Source organism: Epargyreus clarus, unplaced genomic scaffold, assembly GCF_041222505.1.
Source record: "Epargyreus clarus isolate Ecla_fem2 unplaced genomic scaffold, WU_Ecla_fem_2.2 ptg000027l, whole genome shotgun sequence".
Classification (NCBI taxonomy): domain Eukaryota; kingdom Metazoa; phylum Arthropoda; class Insecta; order Lepidoptera; family Hesperiidae; genus Epargyreus; species Epargyreus clarus.
This window is the reverse complement of record NW_027332234.1, coordinates 12,205,098-12,227,771: the sequence shown is the minus strand read 5'-3', so window position 1 is coordinate 12,227,771 and position 22,674 is coordinate 12,205,098. Positions and strand designations below refer to the sequence as shown.

The 22,674-nt window shown below is 32.9% G+C and overlaps 2 protein-coding genes across 3 annotated transcripts in view; one reads left to right on the top strand and one right to left on the bottom strand.

The window, feature by feature from the left end:
* The first annotated feature begins 5,053 nt into the window (after positions 1-5,053).
* Positions 5,054-6,080, top strand: LOC140753933 (mitochondrial coenzyme A diphosphatase NUDT8). The gene has a single exon (XM_073088781.1). The coding sequence runs from the start codon at positions 5,296-5,298 to the stop codon at positions 5,941-5,943; it is 648 nt and encodes a 215-aa protein (XP_072944882.1). The 5' UTR covers positions 5,054-5,295; the 3' UTR covers positions 5,944-6,080.
* A 1,676-nt stretch (positions 6,081-7,756) lies between these two features.
* Positions 7,757-22,674, bottom strand: part of Clic (chloride intracellular channel protein 5) — a 57,081-nt gene continuing 42,163 nt past the window's right edge. The window contains exons 2-8 of one of the 2 annotated variants that reach the window (XM_073089135.1): positions 19,685-19,786; positions 17,850-18,014; positions 14,863-15,002; positions 14,046-14,148; positions 13,067-13,177; positions 11,678-11,740; positions 7,757-9,659 (exon numbers count right to left, since the gene is read on the bottom strand). In XM_073089135.1, coding sequence (XP_072945236.1) covers positions 9,567-9,659; positions 11,678-11,740; positions 13,067-13,177; positions 14,046-14,148; positions 14,863-15,002; positions 17,850-18,014; positions 19,685-19,786 — 777 coding nt within the window. In that variant the 3' untranslated portion in view covers positions 7,757-9,566. The remainder of the gene's footprint in view (positions 9,660-11,677; positions 11,741-13,066; positions 13,178-14,045; positions 14,149-14,862; positions 15,003-17,849; positions 18,015-19,684; positions 19,787-22,674) is intronic. The other variant, XM_073089136.1, reaches the window with a different exon arrangement.

The following is a 22,674-nucleotide window of genomic DNA, read 5'->3' as shown; positions in this document are numbered from 1 at the left end:
ATAACCAATCCCAGAACTCACACTAAAGTGCCAGCAGAGCATACTAGAATAACAAAAATCGGATGGAGTTTCGACAAATATTTTTTTAAAATTATTTCCACGCAACCAGTTAGCGGGAACTCATCGGTTTTATATAGACTAGTAACATAGCTACAATTTAAAAATATAACCAATCCCAGAACTCTCACTAAAGTGCCAGCAGAGCATACTAGAATAGCAAAAATCGGATGGATTTTCGACAAATATTTTTTTTCAATCATGTCAACGTAACCAGATGGCGGGAACTCATCGGTTTTATATAAACTAGTAACATATCTACAATTTAAAAGTATGACCAATCCCAGAACTCACACTAAAGTGCCAGCAGAGCATACTAGAATAGCCAAAATCGGATGGATTATCGCCAATTTTTTTTTCAATCATGTCCACGTAACCAGATGGCGAGAACTCATCGGTTTTATATAGAATAGTAACATAGCTACAATTTAAAAATATAACCAATCCCAGAACTCTCACTAAGGTGCCAGCAGAGCATACTAGAATAGCAAAAATCGGATGGATTTTCCACAAATATTTTTTTTCAATCATGTCAACGTAACCAGATGACGGGAACACATCGGTTTTATGTAGACTAGTAACAAAGCTACAATTTACAAATATAACCAATCCCAGAACTCACACTAAAGTGACAGCAGAGCATGCTAGAATAACAAAAGTCAGATGGGTTTTCGACAAATATTTTTTTTCAATCATGTCCACGTAACCAGATGGCGGGAACTCATCGGTTTTATGTATAGTAGTAACATAGCTACAATTTAAAAATATAACAAATCCCAGAACTCACACTAAAGTGCCAGCAGAGCATACTAGAATAATAAAAATCGGATGGATTTTCGACAAATACTTTTTTTTCAATCATGTCCACGTTACCAGATGGCGGGAACTCATCGGTTTTATATAGAATAGTAACATAGCTACAATTTAAAAATATAACCAATCCCAGAACTCACACTAAAGTGCCAGCGGAGCATGCTAGAATATCAAAAATCGGATGGATTTTCGACAAATATTTTATTTAAATTATTTACACGTAACCAGATGACGGGAACTCATCGGCTTTATGTAGACTAAAAACATAGCTACAATTTAAAAATATAACAAATCCCAGAACTCACACTAAAGTGCCAGCAGAGCATACTAGAATAATAAAAATTGGATGGATTTTCGACAAATATATTTTTTCAATCATGTCCACGTAACCAGATAGCGGGAACACATCGGTTTTATATAGACTAGTAACATAGCTACAATTAAAAAATATAACCAATCCCAGAACTCACACTAAAGTGCCAGCAGAGCATACTAGAATAGCAAAAATCGGATGGATTTTCGACAAATATATTTTTACAATCATGTCCACGTAACCAGATGGCGGGAACTCATCGGTTTTATATAAACTAGTAACATATCTACAATTTAAAAGTATGACCAATCCCAGAACTCACACTAAAGTGCCAGCAGAGCATACTAGAATAGCCAAAATCGGATGGATTATCGCCAATTTTTTTTTTCAATCATGTCCACGTAACCAGATGGCGAGAACTCATCGGTTTTATGTAGACTAGAAACATAGCTACAACTTATAAATATAACAAATCCCAGAACTCACACTAAAGTGCCAGCAGAGCATACTAGAATAGCAAAAATCGGATGGTTTTTCGACAAATATATTTTTTAATCATGTCCACGTTACCAGATAGCGATAACTCATCGGTTTTATATAGAATAGTAACATAGCTACAATTTAAAAATATAACCAATCCCAGAACTCTCACTAAGGTGCCAGCAGAGCATACTAGACTAGCAAAAATCGGATGGATTTTCCACAAATATTTTTTTTCAATCATGTCAACGTAACCAGATGACGGGAACTCATCGGTTTTATGTAGACTAGTAACAAAGCTACAATTAAAAAATATAACCAATCCCAGAAGTCACACTAAAGTGCCAGCAGAGCATACTAGAATAACAAAAATCGGATGGATTTTCGACAAATATATTTTTACAATCATATCCACGTGACCAGATAGCGGAAACTCATCGGTTTTAAATAGATGAGTAACATAGCTACAATATAAAAATATAACCAATCCCAGAACTCACACTAAAGTGCCAGCAGAGCATACTAGAATAGCAAAAATCGGATGGATTTTCGACAAATATTATATTTAAATTATTTACACGTAACCAGATGACGGGAACTCATCGGCTTTATGTAAACTAGTAACATATCTACAATTAAAAAATATAACCAATCCCAGAACTCACACTAAAGTGCCAACAGAGCATACTAGAATAGCCAAAATCGGATGGATTATCGCCAAATTTTTTTTTTCAATCATGTCCACGTAACCAGATGGCGAGAACTCATCGGTTTTATATAGAATAGTAACATAGCTACAATTTAAAAATATAACCAATCCCAGAACTCACACTAAAGTGACAGCAGAGCATGCTAGAATAACAAAAATCGGATGGATTTTCGACAAATATTTTATTTAAATTATTTACACGTAACTAGATGACGGGAGCTCATCGGCTTTATGTATACTAAAAACATAGCTACAATTTAAAATATAACCAATCCCAGAACTCACACTTAAGGGACAGCAGAGCATACTACAATAAAAAAATCTGATGGATTTTCGATTGTATGCTCTGCTGGCACTTTAGTGAGAGTTCTGGGATTGGTTATATTTTTAAATTGTAGCTATGTTACTATTCTATATAAAACCGATGAGTTCCCGCCATCTGGTTACGTGGACATGATTGTAAAAATATATTTGTCGAAAATCCATCCGATTTTTGCTATTCTAGTATGCTCTGCTGTCCCTTAAGTGTGAGTTCTGGGATTGGTTATATTTTAAATTGTAGCTATGTTTTTAGTATACATAAAGCCGATGAGCTCCCGTCATCTAGTTACGTGTAAATAATTTAAATAAAATATTTGTCGAAAATCCATCCGATTTTTGTTATTCTAGCATGCTCTGCTGTCACTTTAGTGTGAGTTCTGGGATTGGTTATATTTTTAAATTGTAGCTATGTTACTATTCTATATAAAACCGATGAGTTCTCGCCATCTGGTTACGTGGACATGATTGAAAAAAAAAATTTGGCGATAATCCATCCGATTTTTGCTATTCTAGTATGCTCTGCTGGCATTTTAGTGTGAGTTCTGGGATTGGTTGTATTTTTAAATTGTAGCTATGTTACTAGTATACATAAAACCGATGAGTTCCCGCCATCTGGTTACGTGTAAATAATTAAAATAAAATATTTGTCGAAAATCCATCCGATTTTTGCTATTCTAGTATGCTCTGCTGGCACTTTAGTGTGAGTTCTGGGATTGGTTATATTTTTTAATTGTAGCTATATTACTAGTCTATATAAAACCGATGTGTTCCCGCTATCTGGTTACGTGGACATGATTGAAAAAAAATATTTGTCGAAAATCCATCCGATTTTTGCTATTCTAGTATGCTCTGCTGGCATTTTAGTGTGAGTTCAGGGATTGGTTGTATTTTTAAATTGTAGCTATGTTACTAGTATACATAAAACCGATGAGTTCCCGCCATCTGGTTACGTGGACATGATTGAAAAAAAATATTTGTCGAAAACCCATCTGACTTTTGTTATTCTAGCATGCTCTGCTGTCACTTTAGTGTGAGTTCTGGGATTGGTTATATTTGTAAATTGTAGCTTTGTTACTAGTCTACATAAAACCGATGAGTTCCCGTCATCTGGTTACGTTGACATGATTGAAAAAAAAAAATTGTGGAAAACCCATCCGATTTTTGCTATTCTAGTATGCTCTGCTGGCACTTTAGTGTGAGTTCTGGGATTGGTTATATTTTTAAATTGTAGTTATTTTACTAGTCTACATAAAACCGATGAGTTCTCGTCATCTGGTTACGTGGACATGATTGTAAAAATATATTTGTCGAAAATCCATCCAATTTTTGTTATTCTAGTATGCTCTGCTGGCACTTTAGTGTGAGTTCTGGGATTGGTTGTATTTTTAAATTGTAACTATGTTACTAGTCTATATAAAACCGATGAGTTCCCGCTATCTGGTTACGTGGAAATAATTAAAAAAAAATATTTCTCGAAACTCCATCCGATTTTTGTTATTCTAGTATGCTCTGCTGGCACTTTAGTGTGAGTTCTGGGATTGGTTATATTTTTAAATTGTAGCCATATTACTAGCCTATGTAAAACCGCTGAGTTCCTTCCCCCTGGGTAAGTGAAAATAATATTAAAAAAAGTTTTTTCGAAAATCTTTCCGATTTGTACTATTCTAGTATGCTGTGCTGGCACTTTAGTGTGAGTTCCTGGGTCAGTTATTGTACAAATGTATCATTTTATTACTAGGCTTTGCAAAATCGACGAGTTTCAACTTTTAAATAACCTTTTTGTAGTTTTTTTTTTGGTTTAATTTTTGTCAATTTATTTTATCAATAAATTATTTTTTAAGTTTATTTCGCGAGAACTATCACTGAAAACTATTAGGAACTCCAGGTATTAGCTAATTACACTAATCAATAGCTTTTTTTTCAATTTTGTAGAAAATGCTCTGCTGTGTGAAGTTAGCAGAGCATTATTTCATTCTGCTTTATCTCCGTGAAATCGCCAGAACTATTCCTGAAAACTATCAGGAACTATAGAACTCATGTGCATGCGAATAGAACTCTCATTTTTTAGTGCTCTGCTGGCAAATGCTGTGCTAGTTTCACGGACACGTATAAAGCTGACAATAAGTGACCATAGATAATAGAACACAGCTGTTTCCAAAAACTGCCACAAGAACGTATAATTTTGACTTCTCAGAGTCTATTTTTTCAATACTCTTATAACTTATTTAAAAAACACATTATTAATAAAAATGAAAAGTCTGTAAAAAGGGAATAAGTCCGAAAAAAATATTCTAAGGTCATCAAACCAAACCAAGTATTAAAAACTAAACGTATGACAGTCGGTCGCCAATTGACATTGACATATTCAAATTCTTCGTGTTTTCGCTAAAATTCTCTATAAAAATTGGACAAGGTTTGAAGGTTCATTTTCATTAAAAATCTTTGATTTTGAACTTGAAACTATTTTCTTTATTTGCTGAGTTACACGTGATAAAATGACACTGGCAGGTTGTTAAAATTAAATGTCATTATGTGAGTGAATCCTGATTCTAACTTCTGTTAAATTTCGGTATATTTTAAAATTAACAAGTGACATTTTAATATGAGTTGTTCGGCATTTGGTTTCCAAAATTTATTTACTCTTGCATGTCGGGAGCGATGCATGACGAACCTTAAAAAAATTCGCGTGCCGAAGCCGCCCAAGTTGCCGCAGGCGACGGCAGCTGTCCTGGTGCCGATGTGTCGCGTGAACGATGTCACCTCACTACTGTACACTGTGCGATCATCCAGCTTGAGAACGAATAGCGGCCAAGTCGCGTTCCCGGGCGGAAAAACAGATAAAGACGAAACACCAATACAGACAGCTCTACGAGAAACTGAGGAAGAGATAGGTCTGTCCTCATCAAAAATCGATGTTTGGGGACAGGGCCCAACCGTGCCGGGGCGAGACTACAAAATCATGATAACCCCTGTAATAGGCTGCATTTCCGATTTAAGAGAGGATGATTTGCGCATAAACGCCAATGAGGTGATGGAAGTTTTCACCGTTCCACTAGACATTTTGTGTGATACCAAAAACCAGTACTACACGCAGTTTAAAAATGGATTCATTTTACCTGTATATGTGGCTGATGAGTACAAAATTTGGGGTATTACCGCATATATCACTCACATATTCCTCAGTTCGCTATTACCCAAGGATGTATATAGAAATGAATGGATGAAGAAACGGATAACTATTAATGAATGATTTTACATTTAAATATATGTAGTTTACAAATTCTAATGATATGTACATCATGATATTCCGATGGAATTTATTTATGTAACATGTGAAAAGACTTATAAATATAGTGATAAAATATTAAACACTTATTTCTTGGAAAAGCTTTTATTAAAAGTACAAAAGCTACACTTCACACTAGCATATAACTACATAGTATATGGTATACAAGTTTTATAAGTTTATAAGGTTGGATTTTAGTAGACGGCATCATATTGGCAGAAGACTGGCAGCGATGCTCTTGAACACTTCTTTTTTTGATCTTAAAACTGATATATCGACAATGAATTGGCAATAACTCGTAACTCAAAAAATGCTACTTTACATAAGAAGAAACGCTACTTTAAAAAGACATAGAACATTGCCACACTTTAATATTTTGCGCAATTTTGAACCTAAGGACACGGTGTCTTAAAGATGACCTGTGATACGTCATTTTAAGTCCAAATATGCAAAAAAAGTTTTTTCGTAAAAAATTGAGATTATTATCGAGTTATTGCCACTACATCGTTGATATATTTTTGTAATAAATAAATAATATTATATTAAATTTGTTGTGTGTAATAAATAATAATTAAAGAAGTATTCTAAACAAATAATTCTACTGTGTTGCTAATAGTAAGGAAAACTGAGCTTCACAACAATAGTTTTTTGTCATAGGTTCCAGGAACAATTACACAAACATTTATGCCCTAAACAGAAATCTAAATCCTGTAGATTTTTGGATAATTAGGTATAAAACCATGTATGCTACTGATATAGAATATCCACACAGACATCTCCATCTTTATATGGATTTGTGATATGAATATCAACATATCATTTTCGAATACCATTCCCTACTATCTACCATCCATATACCATCAAATTGTGTATGTGTATACACAATTTGATGGTATATGGTCTTCACAGTAATGGTACACAAATTCTGATAGCAGGCAAACAAACAATGTTATCATCATGATAGCTTATAGTGTCTCATGTTGTTATGTTTCAGATTAAGATTTATGAGTATAATTAGTGATATTTCTCAAATGGTGATCTGCACCTCCAAATAGTTCAGTATTGTGTTATTAGGAGTAGTATATTTCTAACGTACCTTTCTTTTTTTTAACCTATTTTAAAAAAGGTTTCTCAATTCAACCGTATATAGGTTTTTCTTTATTTTAGTGTCCTCTACCAATATACTGAGTGAATTTTTCAAATAGGTCTTCAGGGTCAAATCAGAAATTATAAGAATAAGCTAAAAATGCTGAAAGGAGTTACGTGGCCGATTTCGATAAAAACTTAAAACTGCATGATTCGTTTTTTAAAATCTTTTTACCTAGCTGTGAATCGAACGAGTTCATTTTGAAAAAATAAACATAAAAATAGAAATTCTTGGAGAACAAAACGTCTGCTTTCGATTGATTTTAAATAATCTACTTTCAGCATTTTTCGCTATTCCTTATAGTTTCAGAGTTGGCCCTGAAGGCCTATTTAAAAAATTCACCTTCACCACAGATTAAGAAAAGGCGGCAAAGTTTCTGTAACCTTTAAAGTCTAAGTTTGAGCAAAAATTGGCAAGGGAATAACTATAAAATCTTATTATAAATAGGCACCATATAGAATATTTTAAATACACATTTATATTAAGCAAGGCACAAAAATTGGCAAAAATTGTGTCAAAAAAAATAGATTTAAAAAAATAGCGATTGAATGCAAACTACTAGATATCATACAATATTATAATAAAAAAAGCTTAAAAAAATAAAGGATGGAAATAAAAATAAAACGCAAATAAAAAATAATAATATTTATCCAGGTTTATTCCTTAACATTTACATTAAAATCTAGTATTATTATTATTTTTATACATTGTCCAATTGACATGTCTCCGTTCTCGCCTAGTTCTATTGTCTAGTATCATTACCATCGAGCCACAATTGCAATGAAACACCGTCACAAAAAAGTTATTGGAACCTAAAAAATAATTGCTCAAGAATTGAATAATCACAACTGAATATCAGTTGCCCAAACTTAAAATAAAAAAGAACGGTGGCACTATCTTAAGTACACAATATTTAATCTGTGTTGATTTTCTCAGTAATAAATTTATAAAAAAAAACCTGAATAATTGTTGTCGATGGAAAAAACTACTCTGACAATTTTACAAAGTCAATAGGTGGTCTTGAATGTATTTTTTGAAAGTTATTTGATTAATCCAAATCACTTAAGTACACATACAAACTACTACCTTCAAAAAAGGTAACTTCCAGGTAAGGCAAGAGCGCTCCTTGAACTGTTTTAAAATAATTGCAAAAATTGAATACAATAATGTCATTTCCAAACCATTAGGCAGAGGTATTCAAATCAAAATGGCGACGAAATTTCTAACCTAAAAACTAAACTAAAATGGAGTCCAAATAAAAAGAAATCAAATACTGTAAACCGATCTTACATCTATGCTGTTGGATATAATACAAAAAAATATTTCTGTCCGCCTATTCGTTGTGTTTGAACATTAAACTTATTCTAATTACAATGTAGAAATACCCTATAAAAAGGTAAATTCTTTTTTATTTTTAACTTATATTCCTGAGAGATTTGTTTTTCCAGCACCTCTGCCCTATTAAAAACAATTATCTGTCATTCTGATAAATAATTCCTCACACATAACAAATAATGGCCACATTCAACTCTCATAAAAAAAAGTAAACCTCAAGTGGTCCTGTCAACTTCAAATGAAGAATATTAGAAATGGTAAGTGTTGCCATTAGCATAATGAACCACAACTATAAAAAAAAGATACACGTTTTACGCAAAGAATAATTTCGATTGCACCGAACCATCAATCTCATAGATTTCAACTGTACTGATGTACTAACGCTAATAAGTCACGAACTGGAAACATAATAATAAGCTGACAGCTAATTTCCCGCCATTTATTAAGATTTTCTAAAATCAAAAATTGATTACTGATTACTTGTTGTTTAAAACACTGTCCAACGTTTAACATGATTTTCTATACCTCTGATAGACATCACTCTTAAACGACCCATTTTACCAAATTATCAATATTGCATCAGTAAACGAAACTGACATAGCAACAACATTTTAATTATCCAAAAATTAGGCAAAATTAACTCTAACATTAGGCCACGAAACATTTTATGACATGACAATTTAAAAAATGGCGAAAACTTAGTTGCCAACCTAGTATAATTTATACAAAATTGTAAAAAATACTTTCGCCGCTAATAAAAGTGACGAACGAAGGAAAATACGGCGCTAATATCTAAACAATAGTATCCTTGGTACACAAGTAGAGAAACATAGGCGGGTTTATTGTGAAGGGGCATTTCCCGAGTAAGGGTTCATTTGCATCTACAGACACAGAGCATTTCCGACACATGCCGTGTCAGACAAAAAATCTCGTATACAATATTTGACGTTATATCATACTACGACCGCGTATACGTGTAGTGGCTGAAACATAGAAAAAATATTGTCTGACGCGCTACGGTCTGTGTCTGTAGACACAAACGGTGCCTAATCGTTAATCAGCTAATGCCTACAGTACCAAGGCTCGGTTCGCTTCGTATTAACCTTTATTCCGCGCTGCTCATATCGCTCACGTCGACTGGGATGGATGTTGTGAACGTCGGGGTTTCGAGTTCCTCGTGTTTCTTCATTTTAAGAGCCTGCAATATAAATTACACTTAAAATAATCCGTAAATTAAAGCCTTACATGTCCGTTACCTTTCACTTCGAAATATACAACTTTATTATTAAAAATATCGAAAGTTAGAAGTAAAATTTTCATGCTATTTACAAACAAAATTTGTCTTAGTACAAATACTTTATAAGTTACACAAAAAAGAACACCTGGGCTGTACATAAAACCGTTGTATTTGCAACACAATTTAATTTATTATCACAAAAGTATTTTCGGCACTGATAGGTGACACAAGAGTTAAGTAATTAGAAAAGGTAACGATATACTCAAAGCGTAATTAGTTAAGTTAAAAATCTAGGTTCCTAAACCACAACCCATGTACCTAAGACAGCTTCATCACACACAATGCATATTTTTTACGAAAAGCGAAAAACTTACACATGAGTTTTTATTAGACAAACAATGAATTAATTTGTGAAGTATTTTAACACCGTATAACAATATATATAATACTAGAATGAAGTAAAAATTATAGTCTTCAGTCAAGCTCAATTATTACAAAAATAGTTTATTAAAAAAAATCTAAAAATACTTAATTCTTGTGAAGAAAACGAAATGTGTAAATTATTGTAAATTTAATGTTACTCAATATAACTCAATATAAAACAGCTGAATAATGTCTAATTTACAGCATTATAAAAAAAAAAACATTATTATTATAAAATTGGCAACACCATAATAGTGTATATAAAAATGCCTATCTAATAAAAAACTCACAGAAAACAACAAAAAAAAAACACGTGACAATATAAGGTTAATTGAGGTAATATTGACATTAAGGTAAACTCTTACGAATGAAATTATAGACTAACGACCAATATTAATAATCTATCCAATGTTTTGTCTGCTAAAGATGAACATTTAACAATTTTTACATACTAAAATTGTCAAATCTTTATTTTATATAGATAAAATGGATAGATTGGTATTAACAACGGACTGAGATTGGCCATGATTTTTGTTGAAATTGGCAATACCATACACGTACATCACTTTCATGGCGTGATGTATGACGTCGCCAAGTTAAAAAATATGGCCAACCTAGGCCCGTTACTAACATTCGATCTGTCCAATGTTTTGTCTCCTAAACATCGACATTTGACAATTTGAATACTCGACATTATCAAAAATCGGTCGGTAGCTAAACATGGATAGATCGGATATTAATTACGGGCTCAGTCTACAATTTCAATCGTAAGTTTCTACTCCCGCTATTACCCCAACTGTATGTTCAAACAATGAATGTATGCATAGAGTGAGATGATCGATTGCAAACAACAGATCCGTTGTAATGATAGCCTATAATGGGTTATGCTCATGATTATGTTAAGCATTTGTTGAACGCTGCCAAATATTCCTGTGAATATCCAATGAGCTGTGTAGTGTCTCGGAGCGAAATGTTGTATGTCGCATCGATAGGACTGGTAACTTTATATGACGTAAATTACTTTATACATTATATAGCTGGCAATTTGATATATAAAACGATGTACAAGAAAATATCTGATTACTTGTTTAAAGTATTACTCGTATAATACGATAATCAGAATCGTTTAAGTAATACATAGATGCATTATTAGAAAAGTAATATTTTCCAAAAAAAAATAAGCCTTTTCCTTTAGTTTGTCATCTATCATCATTTTTTTGAACTTGATCATTATATGCGACCACACCACAAGGCTTTTAATAACACGTTATTTTCTTCAAACTAAAAATATAAAATTGATTTTTTTTAGTTTTCAATCAGTTTTCTAGTTTTTAACGAAATCGGATCTGAACTCCATTGAGCATTAAGCTATTATTTTAACTTTATATTTTCTATCGGAATTATTGTTGAAAAAATCACAAAGAGGTTTAAAAGACTTCCATATTGCGAGTGATAAGTGACGTCATCCGTCGCCTACCATTCCCCACAGTGTTGCCAGTTACCAGTCCTACAGTGCGGTGAGGCACTACCGTGACAACACGCAAGGCCGCACGTACCGGCGGCGCGGCGGGCGGCGGGCGCGTCAACGTCGGCGACAACATCAAACCTTTTGTCGACAACTGCGCGACGCCGAGCAGTCGGGGGAAATAAAGTACATTCTATAATAGCCCGAAGTATTGCAAGAGACGTGAATTAAAACAAAATGGTTTAAATAGATTCAATAAGGGAGCCCATAGATAGAATATTGCAAGAGTTGAGAATTAAAAAATATAAAGTTTAAATAGATCGAACAAGGGAGCCCATAGTACTTGTACAGTTTTAAGCAAATTTAGGTAGTAAAAAGAAATCCCCGTAAAATTGCAAGTAAGTAATTAGACATCCCCAGTATATAGTAAGTACATTGAAAGTTAAAAGATAACATTTAAAAAGAAACCCCATATTTTATCGTACATAACAGAAGTACTTACATAAAAGTTTAAAGCAAAATACTAAAGGAAAATTCCCCATTAAAATTACATACGAAGTAAAAGTACATATAAAAAGACTCCTTAGTGATATTTTAAGATAGGGATAAGATATACTGATAATTATTAGATATAAAAGTTTACATAGTACATAGTAATATATTTTTATTAGTTTGTATAATAAAAACTGCTATATTTTATATCACTGAAAGACCTTTGTTTTATCTTGTGTCTATATTATTAAGATTAAAAAAATCAAATGTGTAGAATTATTTGACAGAAATAACAAGTGTCTTATTAATAGAAGTGTGTCTGTAAAAACAAAAATTGTAATAAAAAATAATTAATAATGTAATCTGTTCTAAATTGATATCACCATTAAAACCATTATTAAAAGTGTATCAAAAACACAATCATTTTAATAAAAAAATATTCAATCATGTAATTTATTCCAAATTGACATACTATTTTTAAAAAAAGTGCTTTAATTAATAAAAGTGTGTCAAATAACAATAATTTTAAGAAAATAAGCAATCATGTGATTCTGAATTGTTATTACAATTAAGAAATGCTTTAAATAATTAATGTGTCAAAAATACAATAATTTTAATAAAAAATAATTAATAATTAAATCTGTTCTAAATTAAAATGATAATAAAAAATGCTTTAATTAATAAAAGTGTTTCAAAAATGTAATAAATTGAACGAAAAATAATAAATCACGTAATCTGTTCTAAATTGATATCACAATTAAAAAAATGCTTTAAATAATAAATGTGTGTCAAATTTTAATAAAAAATAACAAATCATAATTATAATCTGTTAAAAATTGATATCAGAATTAAAAAAATACTTAACTATTACAAAAAACTGACTGACAATTGAGAAAAACATAGCAGTTTTACCATAAACCCCCCGTAATACCCCTGTGTTAGGATTAGTATCGTGGTGTGTAGTGTAGTGTGGGGTGTCGGGGCGTACCTGTTGCAGTTTGTAGTGGTTGATGATGTCCTGGTCGGCGGGGCAGCTCTGCGTGAACGCGTCCAGCTGGTACATGTGGTACATGTAGCGCCAGAGCGCGCGGAAACTTGTCTGTGCATACATTTTTGTAATAAGTTGAAATAAAAAAAATGACTATAATGTGTTTCATTTAGGAGTAAGTTGTGCAATTAACTTTTATAAAACATATATTACATAAAAAAAAGTATTTCCAGACAATTTTAGATAGTGAAAAAATATTTTATCTTTTATAAAAACCGTAACAAATTCTTACAACATCGCCATATATTAAAATCCGTAAAGCCCAAAACAGGGCTACAAGGCATGCCAAAATATACGCTCAAAAAATATTACTCTCCGGCAATAGGATAATTACAAAATCAATATAATAATTAAATAGTATTATTAATAAGTAATAATTTATAGTATTATTAATAATTTATATTTGAAATATGTATAATCAATTAAAGCAACACTATCCAATAGCGCAATAAAACAGGGTATATATTTTTTCAGCTACAAAAATAGGTTTTATGAACGCATTTTCTGCTTCGAGCATTTCCCTACACCTTATATATTTGGCCATCCACGCCCAATTAATGCCTGCCATAGACACTACGATGCACCGGAGAGGTCTACCTGTGCAGGTATACCTAGGCAGGTACACCGAACCGAGTGTGGGAATAGACCGGAACAACTTTTTCAACCTGTGCAGGCGACCGGCGCGAGATCAATATTTTCGTGTGCCACCGTACCGTACGGTGCGTTATAGTCTTCAATCGATATCATTGCAAACAGAACTGAACACGCTACAGACGTGCGCTTGACCTGTACAGGTTTACCTGTACCGGACGGTTTACCTGCTCAGGTTTACGTCCGCTAGACGGTAGCGTGTATGGCTTACATAACAAATCCTACTAATATTAGCTTGTCATAAATAAGATAGACAATCTGTTCGTACCGGTATCTCGAAGTCGACGAAGTATTTGCCGGCGACGCGGATGTGCTGCAGACGCGGCATCAGCTCGCAGTCGAAGCAGCACATCGTGTCGCCCGTTAAGAACCTGGAAACACCACAAACAAATATTCATTAATACATTTATTCCATATGAGAAAGGAATTTCAATGCATATAGGAGTAGCAGACAAGCATGCAATCCACCTGATGGTAAATGGACTGCACGCTCGTCTGAAATCATCTCCAGTCAAGACCAGATTCTCACGTGAGGTTGGCCACAGATGCGCCGCTACCCTTGAGAGCTAAGCTGGAACGCCTCGGAATAGTGTGTTTCCCTCACCACACCCAACATTAAACTTTGCTCTTCTTACAAAATACCAGTTTGAAAGATGACAGAAAAGGCTGAGACCGTTAGTCTTGACTTTAAATTTATGTAGGGATCCTACAAAACTTTTTTAGGCTTGAAATGCATAGTGACGTGATGCGAAGTTAAATTTGTCCTCTACTAATCTGTGCAGGTTATCAAGGATATAAGTCTGTTTGTTGGCGATAAGGTTAGAAAAAGTTCTTCCTATTTTATAATGTGCAGCCCAATAAAAAAAACGGCCTGGGTGTAGTTTGTAAACGTTTGCAAGAGTCAGAATCCTCCTGTCAGCCTGTCAGTCCTTAGATATACAAGGGTTTTACACGCTGATTTACTTATAACTACTGATATTATGATGATGGACCTGTGGTATATGGTATTGTGGTATGGTATCCTCCTTGTTGCTGATTATGTTGGACTTGTGTGATGGTCTGATGAACATGTTACAATACGCTACCTAGTTCCCCTGCGCTCGAGCAGCGCGTCAATACGCGAGAGGTGCGCTCGCAACGCGGACGACTTCTGCTCGTCCTTGCGCACCAGCACCAGCTTCAGCTTCGAGTACAGGTTCTCGATCAGCGACGCCACCTCCTTGTCCTGGAGATAGAAACAGACCTAAGGAGTTTTGTCATGGAAAATATCACGTGAAGAAACTTTGAGTAAGGTTTTTGCCATGGAATAAACCATTTTTAACACGCTTTCATTAGCTTGGGATGTGTGGGGCGGTTTTTGAACCTGATAAATGGAGCACCCCATGCTTTTTTCACAATTATTCTGTTCCTTAACTGATTCTTAGATTGAAAATTATTTTCTACTTTTTAGTTGATTTTATCATAAAAGCGTGTTCTTTTAGTTTTTTGAACTATATTTATAATATAGGAGTAGCAGAACATGCAGTTCACGTGATGGTAAGTGGCTACTGACGATAGTTCAATTTTACAATTTGAGCATTACACAATTTATTTACTAATAAGGTTTGTAAGGTGTGTAAACCCATTACTTAGTCCCACGGGTGCCCGTCACTAAATTGGAGACTTAACCACAGGCCTTTTCGATAAAGGTCTACGGATTTAACAGTTATATAACCAAAAACTATAGTCTGATTCATAATTAGGTGTCCAAAATGTAAACAAAGGAATGTCACTGTCAAAATTGACAAGAAACAAAAACTTTAACAAACTCAACAAAAAAACGAAAATTTAACAAATATACACAATTTAGCAAACGCGTCATGTAAACGAGAAAACATTCGACTTCGATCACAATCACGAAAATTAATAATATCAGTTACGAAACTTAAAAATGACAGCACAAGAAATGTCTTGGATTTCGGTTGTGTTACCATTATCACATTTTAATTTTCTACCATAAACTTTGTTTTTATTATTATTACTGTATGGATCGAAATTGAGGTGATATAAATATTAGAAAATGTGAATTAATCTTAATTTATTTAGATTATTAATTTATTATTGTTGTCTTACTTTAATATCGACAAAAATAAGAAACTACCATTTCTAACTCATTTTCTTGATAGGTCAACACCTTTGTTTACATTTTGGACACCTAATTATGAATCAGACTATATGTAGTTTTAATATACTGAATATGGAAAAGAAGAGTCATCCATGCCTTATTGACTAATTGGTCAACCCGAGAACTTATATATTTAATCTCTTTGCATATAACATCCAATGACATAATCGGCCTATAAATAATTTTCCGTTTATGTGTTACAATAGTTATCGTTTAGTATTTTGGTTGATCAAGGAATTGAGGAAAATTTCGACATAATTATAATTACGTTCCTACCAAATTGTTACTATTTAATTAACACTTCAGTGACGTTATGTACGTTAATTATAAATTTATCATACCATACTCATAATAATTTAACTCATTTTGTTAAATATTTACCCTTTAAAATATTTCTGTTGTCTTTTTGCTCAAATTTTCAGGTCTATGACCAATTTAATCAACAAAGTTAAAAAATTTAAATGCTATTAGAAAATGTAATCTTTATTTTATAATAAAAAATAAGCCGACGTATGGTAAAACTAAAATCAAATCTACTTTAAAGACCGCGGTCAACAGGAAGCGATAATCATTACAATATTAGATAAATGTGCGATTACGTTGAAACTAATTTTCCGTTTTACATGTATAAAATTTTCATTCTCAAGTTCAAGGAATCGCTATATTGGATGCTATGTTTAGAAATATTTATGTATGAACGAATTTCAAATTTATTCTTTCGTTCATTGTTTAAATTTCCTAGATCAGGGTTTCTCAAAGTATGGTTAGTGCCAGCGTACCACGAGGGGGACACAAGTTAGTAGTAGACGCGACAAAATTAACATAATGTTTGCTGCTCTGGAATAGAAATAAGTTTCAAAATAAGCCAATTTTGACTAGGATAAGGTCATTCTAGCGACAAGAAGTAAGCCCAGCCCACCCATGAAATAAATTTTGTTAATAAATAATACACTAAAATACTACACTTAAATCAATAAATTAATTAAATAAAGAAAATAAATCACATATCTACTACTTCTATGAGTATATTTACCTTTCACAAAAAACAAAACTATTTTCGTTTTCTCAATATTCTTAAAGGGGTTCGCCGTATTTTCAAAATCGAATAGGGGTACATACTATAAGTTTGAGAAACCCTGGTTTAGATCGTATTTTAAAATGATTGCGTGATACAGCTTGTGTGTGGCCGAACCATTTGCCACAGAACAATAGAGAAAGTGATTTAAACCGATTCAGATATATTATTTTCGTTTTCAAGTGCAACTTATCACTTCCTTACAAGCGTTTCAGAAATTATACAGTAAGAATGTATTATTAAAAGCTTGTGATTTTCGAAGCCTGAGAAACATAATAGAATAGTTTTTTTATGATTTATAAACTATTAACATTCTACGGATTTACGGTGCAGGGAATAATTAATTCTTCGGATGTACAAAGTACTCAAATACAGCCGATAACAATTGATGAAAGAGCTACAATAATGCGCAAGTTGGCTTTTGTCCTAGCAAAGAATCAAATAACTATAAGATCATTTCATATGATACAATTACGCAAAAAGTTCCGTATAAAATTAAAGAAGAAATAACATAAATATGTATTTCAATAGCGGTGTTCACATTAGAATGATCCACCGATAAAACCGTACAAATGTTATTTGAAATTACTATCTCAAACCGACATAATGTTTACTGATCCATATACCTAACAACAGAAGTGTTGCTAAGAAACTCTAAATTTGGCGAATTGTTTTCTTCCGATATTTTTGTCAATTTAAGTAAAAAAAGTTGTTAAATACTACTTCAAGTAGCTCACTTGTAACCTGTAATAGTGCACACCTTCAAGTAGCTCACTTGTAACCTGTAATAGTGCACGCTAACTCCAACTTAAACAAAACAATATCAAACCAACCTGTACGAAGAGATTGTGTCCACCGGGCACCGACTTCATGATGTGTCGCTCGATCTTCTCGTTCTCCAGTATCGCCAACCCATTGTCGATCAGGATGGGTGGGTGCGTCGCCTCGAAGTTGGTGCGGAAGTCTGGTGGCGGCTTCTGCATGTCTACTGTTGTCACCTGGAATTACAAATATGGAATTATTGTTGTTGATTGGAATTAGAATTAGTATTAGAAAATGCTTAATGACTGAAATAAAATTCTGAATTCTGTTCAGAATTATAATTTACTATCATCGCTTAGAAATATAAACACAGGATAATGTTTACTCAAATTAATCATACAGGAGTATTATTGTCATTTGGAATTACCATAATAGAATTACTGTTGTTACGTTAAAGTACTGTTGTAACGTGGAATTAGCAATAAATTATTTATAATGTGCCTTTTAAAGTTGGAATAAGTCATATAAAATGTGTTAAATAGCGAGAATGATCTATGTGATAAAATATAAATGAACTATTTCCAGCTTAAGTAGGATATTTTCTTTATTACATTCATATTCATATCAATTCCTCCTCTTTGCATCGTTCTCCTCAATGCTGAGGGTCGTGGTCTCTATTAGTCACCTTTCTCTTTATGATCTCGCGCCATCTGCCTCTATTTTCAGCTATGTGTAGAGCATTGTATACCGTGGTGTCGAGATTTGTGCGGATTTGGTCAGACCAACGCATTGGACTGCGCCCCCGGGGTCTCAATTCATATCAATTATAAAAGCTTAAAATCAAATCTCATTTCTAAAGAAGTATTTCAGGCTAATGAGTTAAAATGATAATTTGTTAATATTTATTCAAGAAACATCTTCCATTTAAGTATTGCGTAATATTACATAAACTTCGCGGCAAGTGTATTTAAATATTGACGTATTAATAGGAATGTCACATAATGTGTTTAAATAATAATGACTGACCAATGGTGTCCTTAATGACTCTCATTAACTGTGTTAAGTAACAAGTTTCTCGCATTATTAATGTTTTATGTCAGTGTTTCTCAAAGTGTTCCTCGTAAAACGCTTACAGTGGGGCAGTAAAGCGCAGAGTGAAAATTGGGAGTCAGCGTGCTAATGTTGATCTGTGTTTACAGGCTCAGAAAACACTTGTAGGATTTTTTGTCGATCTATTCCTAAACAGGCGGAATAATCAGTCATTGAAGTGGGCGGTAGACTAAATACATTTGAGAACCGCTGTTTTATTTAATGAAACAGAAGTCAGACTGACCGCTTTATGTTAAGTGGTCCTTATCGAATCTGACTAAAGATATCTGACATTGACGTTATGTGTTATCAACGTAAGTCTTAAGGATTAAGTTAAATATGTTTAAGAGCTATAACGCTTCTTGTACTAACCCTTCTTTTTCTGAACACGGACTTCTATGCTATTTCTTTTCTAAGTGGGACCCGTAAAGTTCGAAAATACTAAACTTATTTGCCGTAGTAGCGAATATAACCAAGCCGCCCATAATTGAATGTTAAGTGTCCTATATCTCTTTGCGCCCTTTATTTAGACATTGCTGGTTTTGTGTAATATCACGTAATATATATTCATATAAAATAAATACCCAGGTCTTGTCGTGGCTTTTCCATTGTGGGCGGAAGTTAGCCTTATTTTTTCCTCAAAATGACATAGATTTCGTACGTGATCACAAAAACAAAAGCCACTAGTTCATTATAACAGGATAACGCGAATGAACAAAAACACATTCAAATAGGGGAAGAACCTACTATGTTCTATGTGGAATGAATAAATTAGGACTGTTAAAGTGTCTATGTAGGATATAGCCTATGTACTTACTTTTAGGCTGATCGTTTTTAATTCTGCTAAGAGGTACAGGTCCATGAAGTATTCCTGGCAGAACAGGCAGGCACCTTTCCTCCTCCCGTCGATTGTCGAAGCCTGTAATAAAAAAATAATAATGAGTCAATTATAACCATAATTTATTAACATTGTAGTCAAAATAAAAAGCGCAAAGAGACTTATAAATTGAATATTACAGTTAAATTAATAGCTTAACCACTTCATTAGCGTTTCAATAAATTGTTATTGATTGCTTGTCGAATGCTTCTGTTGAATTTATTTCTGCCCATTACGCTAATAGGGCTACCGAAGGGCTACATCGTTTTGAATTACTCGTAGCTTTAAATATTGCACTTGCGTCATTACTTTTACATGTCACTTTAATATGACTTATTATTCTTGAAGTTATTTTCAATAACTGTCTTATTATAATTCATTATTACACTCGCTTATCTTTAATAATGACTTTACGATACAACTTTATTTCATTGAATATTTAAGTCCCAATTTATATTTTCAGCAACTTTATTGCATTTGTTAACATCATTGATTTATGAATGGTTTGTTCGCGAATGACATTAACATTTCTAAGAACTATCTCCACGGTATTCAACTTTCATTCAATGCCTAGTTCGTCAGTGACTGGTTCCTAGACAACACTGCCCATCGGGAATAGACTAGACCAGTCACTTATGTTTTCTTTAAATTTTCCTTTCACTTCATAGCAATTCAATATTTTATTTTCTATGATTTATGCCTGAATGCATGTTCTCCATCAGTGTAACGCAAGACAGGATTTGAAATTTAATTATGGTGTTAATTTAGTCAAAAATACTATAGAATTATATTCCAAAGTTTTATTCCATTCCAAGTATTGCATCCTGTTTCTAATCTACAGTAAATTACTTCAAACAGTGTTTCTCTTGCTATTTTTGTTTTGTTATTGCAATAAATTAGCTTGTTTTTAGATTCTAGTCTAATTAACGAGAAAAACAACTCACTAGATACTGAGTACAGTTCTATGAAAATACAATTGTTAGATAAAAGTTGAATACTTTTGTCAGTGGTTAATTAAAATGTAACACCAAAAAGAATCTAAGGGCATGGTGTCTTTTTCTAAAAATGTCCATTATAAATTTCATTTCTCAGAATGTCTTTTTCTCATAAAATCTCATTTAAAGTTTATAAACGTTAAAATAAATTTTTAAATCACCAAATTAGGCACAAACAAGTTTTATTATACATTTCATACGTAACCACAGCAACGATATTATGTAAAGAGTTGCAAAAACACGGTTATACAAAAACGGCGTGTCAGCTGAGTCGGTCAAGTGGTTTGGTGAGCATCTTACAAATTTCCGCATTGCCAGTTTCACTTCTAATTATTTGTAGGGTTGTCAAAATATTTTTGTAAATTAACGGAGGGTAATGTTTTTCGACAGTATGCATGTCTTATTCATTGGCACTCCCTAAATTCCAAATAAATTCACGGATTTTAACAAAGATATCATTGGATTTGTCTAAATTGTGAGAGTAACATAAGCTATAATGTAGGCAGTCGGGTTTCGTCTATTTTGTATTGTATAAAAAAGAAAAAAATGTTATTATTTCTCGTAAACTTTTTAATCTAATAGATCACTATTAAGTTTACAGATGCGTGTGGCAACCCTTGGATGTACATAAGCTTATTAGCTACAAATTATACGACAGTCAAAATTAGTGTCTAAACAATCGTAAATTGAGCAATCATCATAACACAAAACCAAATATTATGCCTTCAATTTTAGACAAAATTTACAATTTGGTTGTTTGGTTTTTAAACCCATATTTTTCAACCAAAAGTGATAAATAAAACATAAAATTTACATAAGTTCAAATTCAAGGTATAGGTGCGTTTTATAAATGTGTTGTGATTTATGCGTTTCTTTGAAAATAAAAATAATGATTGAAGACTAAGGCTTAAAGCTCACGGAGCATCATCTTTCGCCTTTGCGCGGGTGAATTCTTACTCGTGTTTAAAAATCTAGTTTAAATATATTTTAGAAGGCAGAGAGAGATGACTGAATCAAGAAGAATTGTGCCTCTAAGCATTGCATGTCATTTCAACATAAAACCCTATCTATAATCACAACAGCGCATACATCTTATATAATCTCTTAATGAAGAGCTCGCAGCAGCTAAGCAGTTAATTACTCCGGTAATTAGCAACAACGTTGTTAAAGACGACCGTATATTATCAGGAATACTCGCGAAGATATCCATCGCCGGTGTTCGTGCACGATTAGCGATGCTTTTGCAACTTTCGGATCCGATAAAACGTGAACGTTTATTGCAATTTCACGCATCAATATTTCGCAGCAAATTTCGGTTTCTTGCAACTTGCTTTATTGCACTTCCTGAACATTTTTTTCCAGAGAATTCCAAATTTCTTTTTCTTGCTATTTATTTTTTCGTTATATTCCTGAATAGTTTGTGTTTAACAAAAAACATACATTTAATAATTTTCTTTTTATTTTCGAATGGGTTATTTGTATTGGATTCAGTCACGCTTTACCTATGTTATTTTTTGGATCCATAAAGAAATATTTCATTTCCTTTTCTTTTAGAATCTTTTCACTTAACTCCATAAATAGTGTCTTACATAAATCATATATTAGCTTAAACAAATATTTAACGTCTCACAAGGGTGTCAATTTGCACCTTGCACGGCATTAGCATTCATTCCGGTGGCAGGCATACATTTACTGACAATTTTCATGGAAAATATAGTTTACCTTTAAATACCACACTGTTGTATGTTAACCATGGGGAACATTATATACATGGTGTTCAGTCTGTCTAGGACTGTTAACTATGTAATTGGAATCATAGCAGTCTTCCATAGTTCGATTTTTATTTCTGTCTACTAAGTTATTACTAGAATGTTAATACTATCATGTAAGCTCATTATTCCTGAAATACTATTTTATATAAGAAAAGATTCAATT

What these genes read in the sequence shown, in the direction of transcription:
- LOC140753933 (XM_073088781.1), top strand. Translation starts at nt 5,296, where the DNA reads ATGAGTTGTTCGGCATTTGGTTTCCAAAATTTATTTACTCTTGCATGT.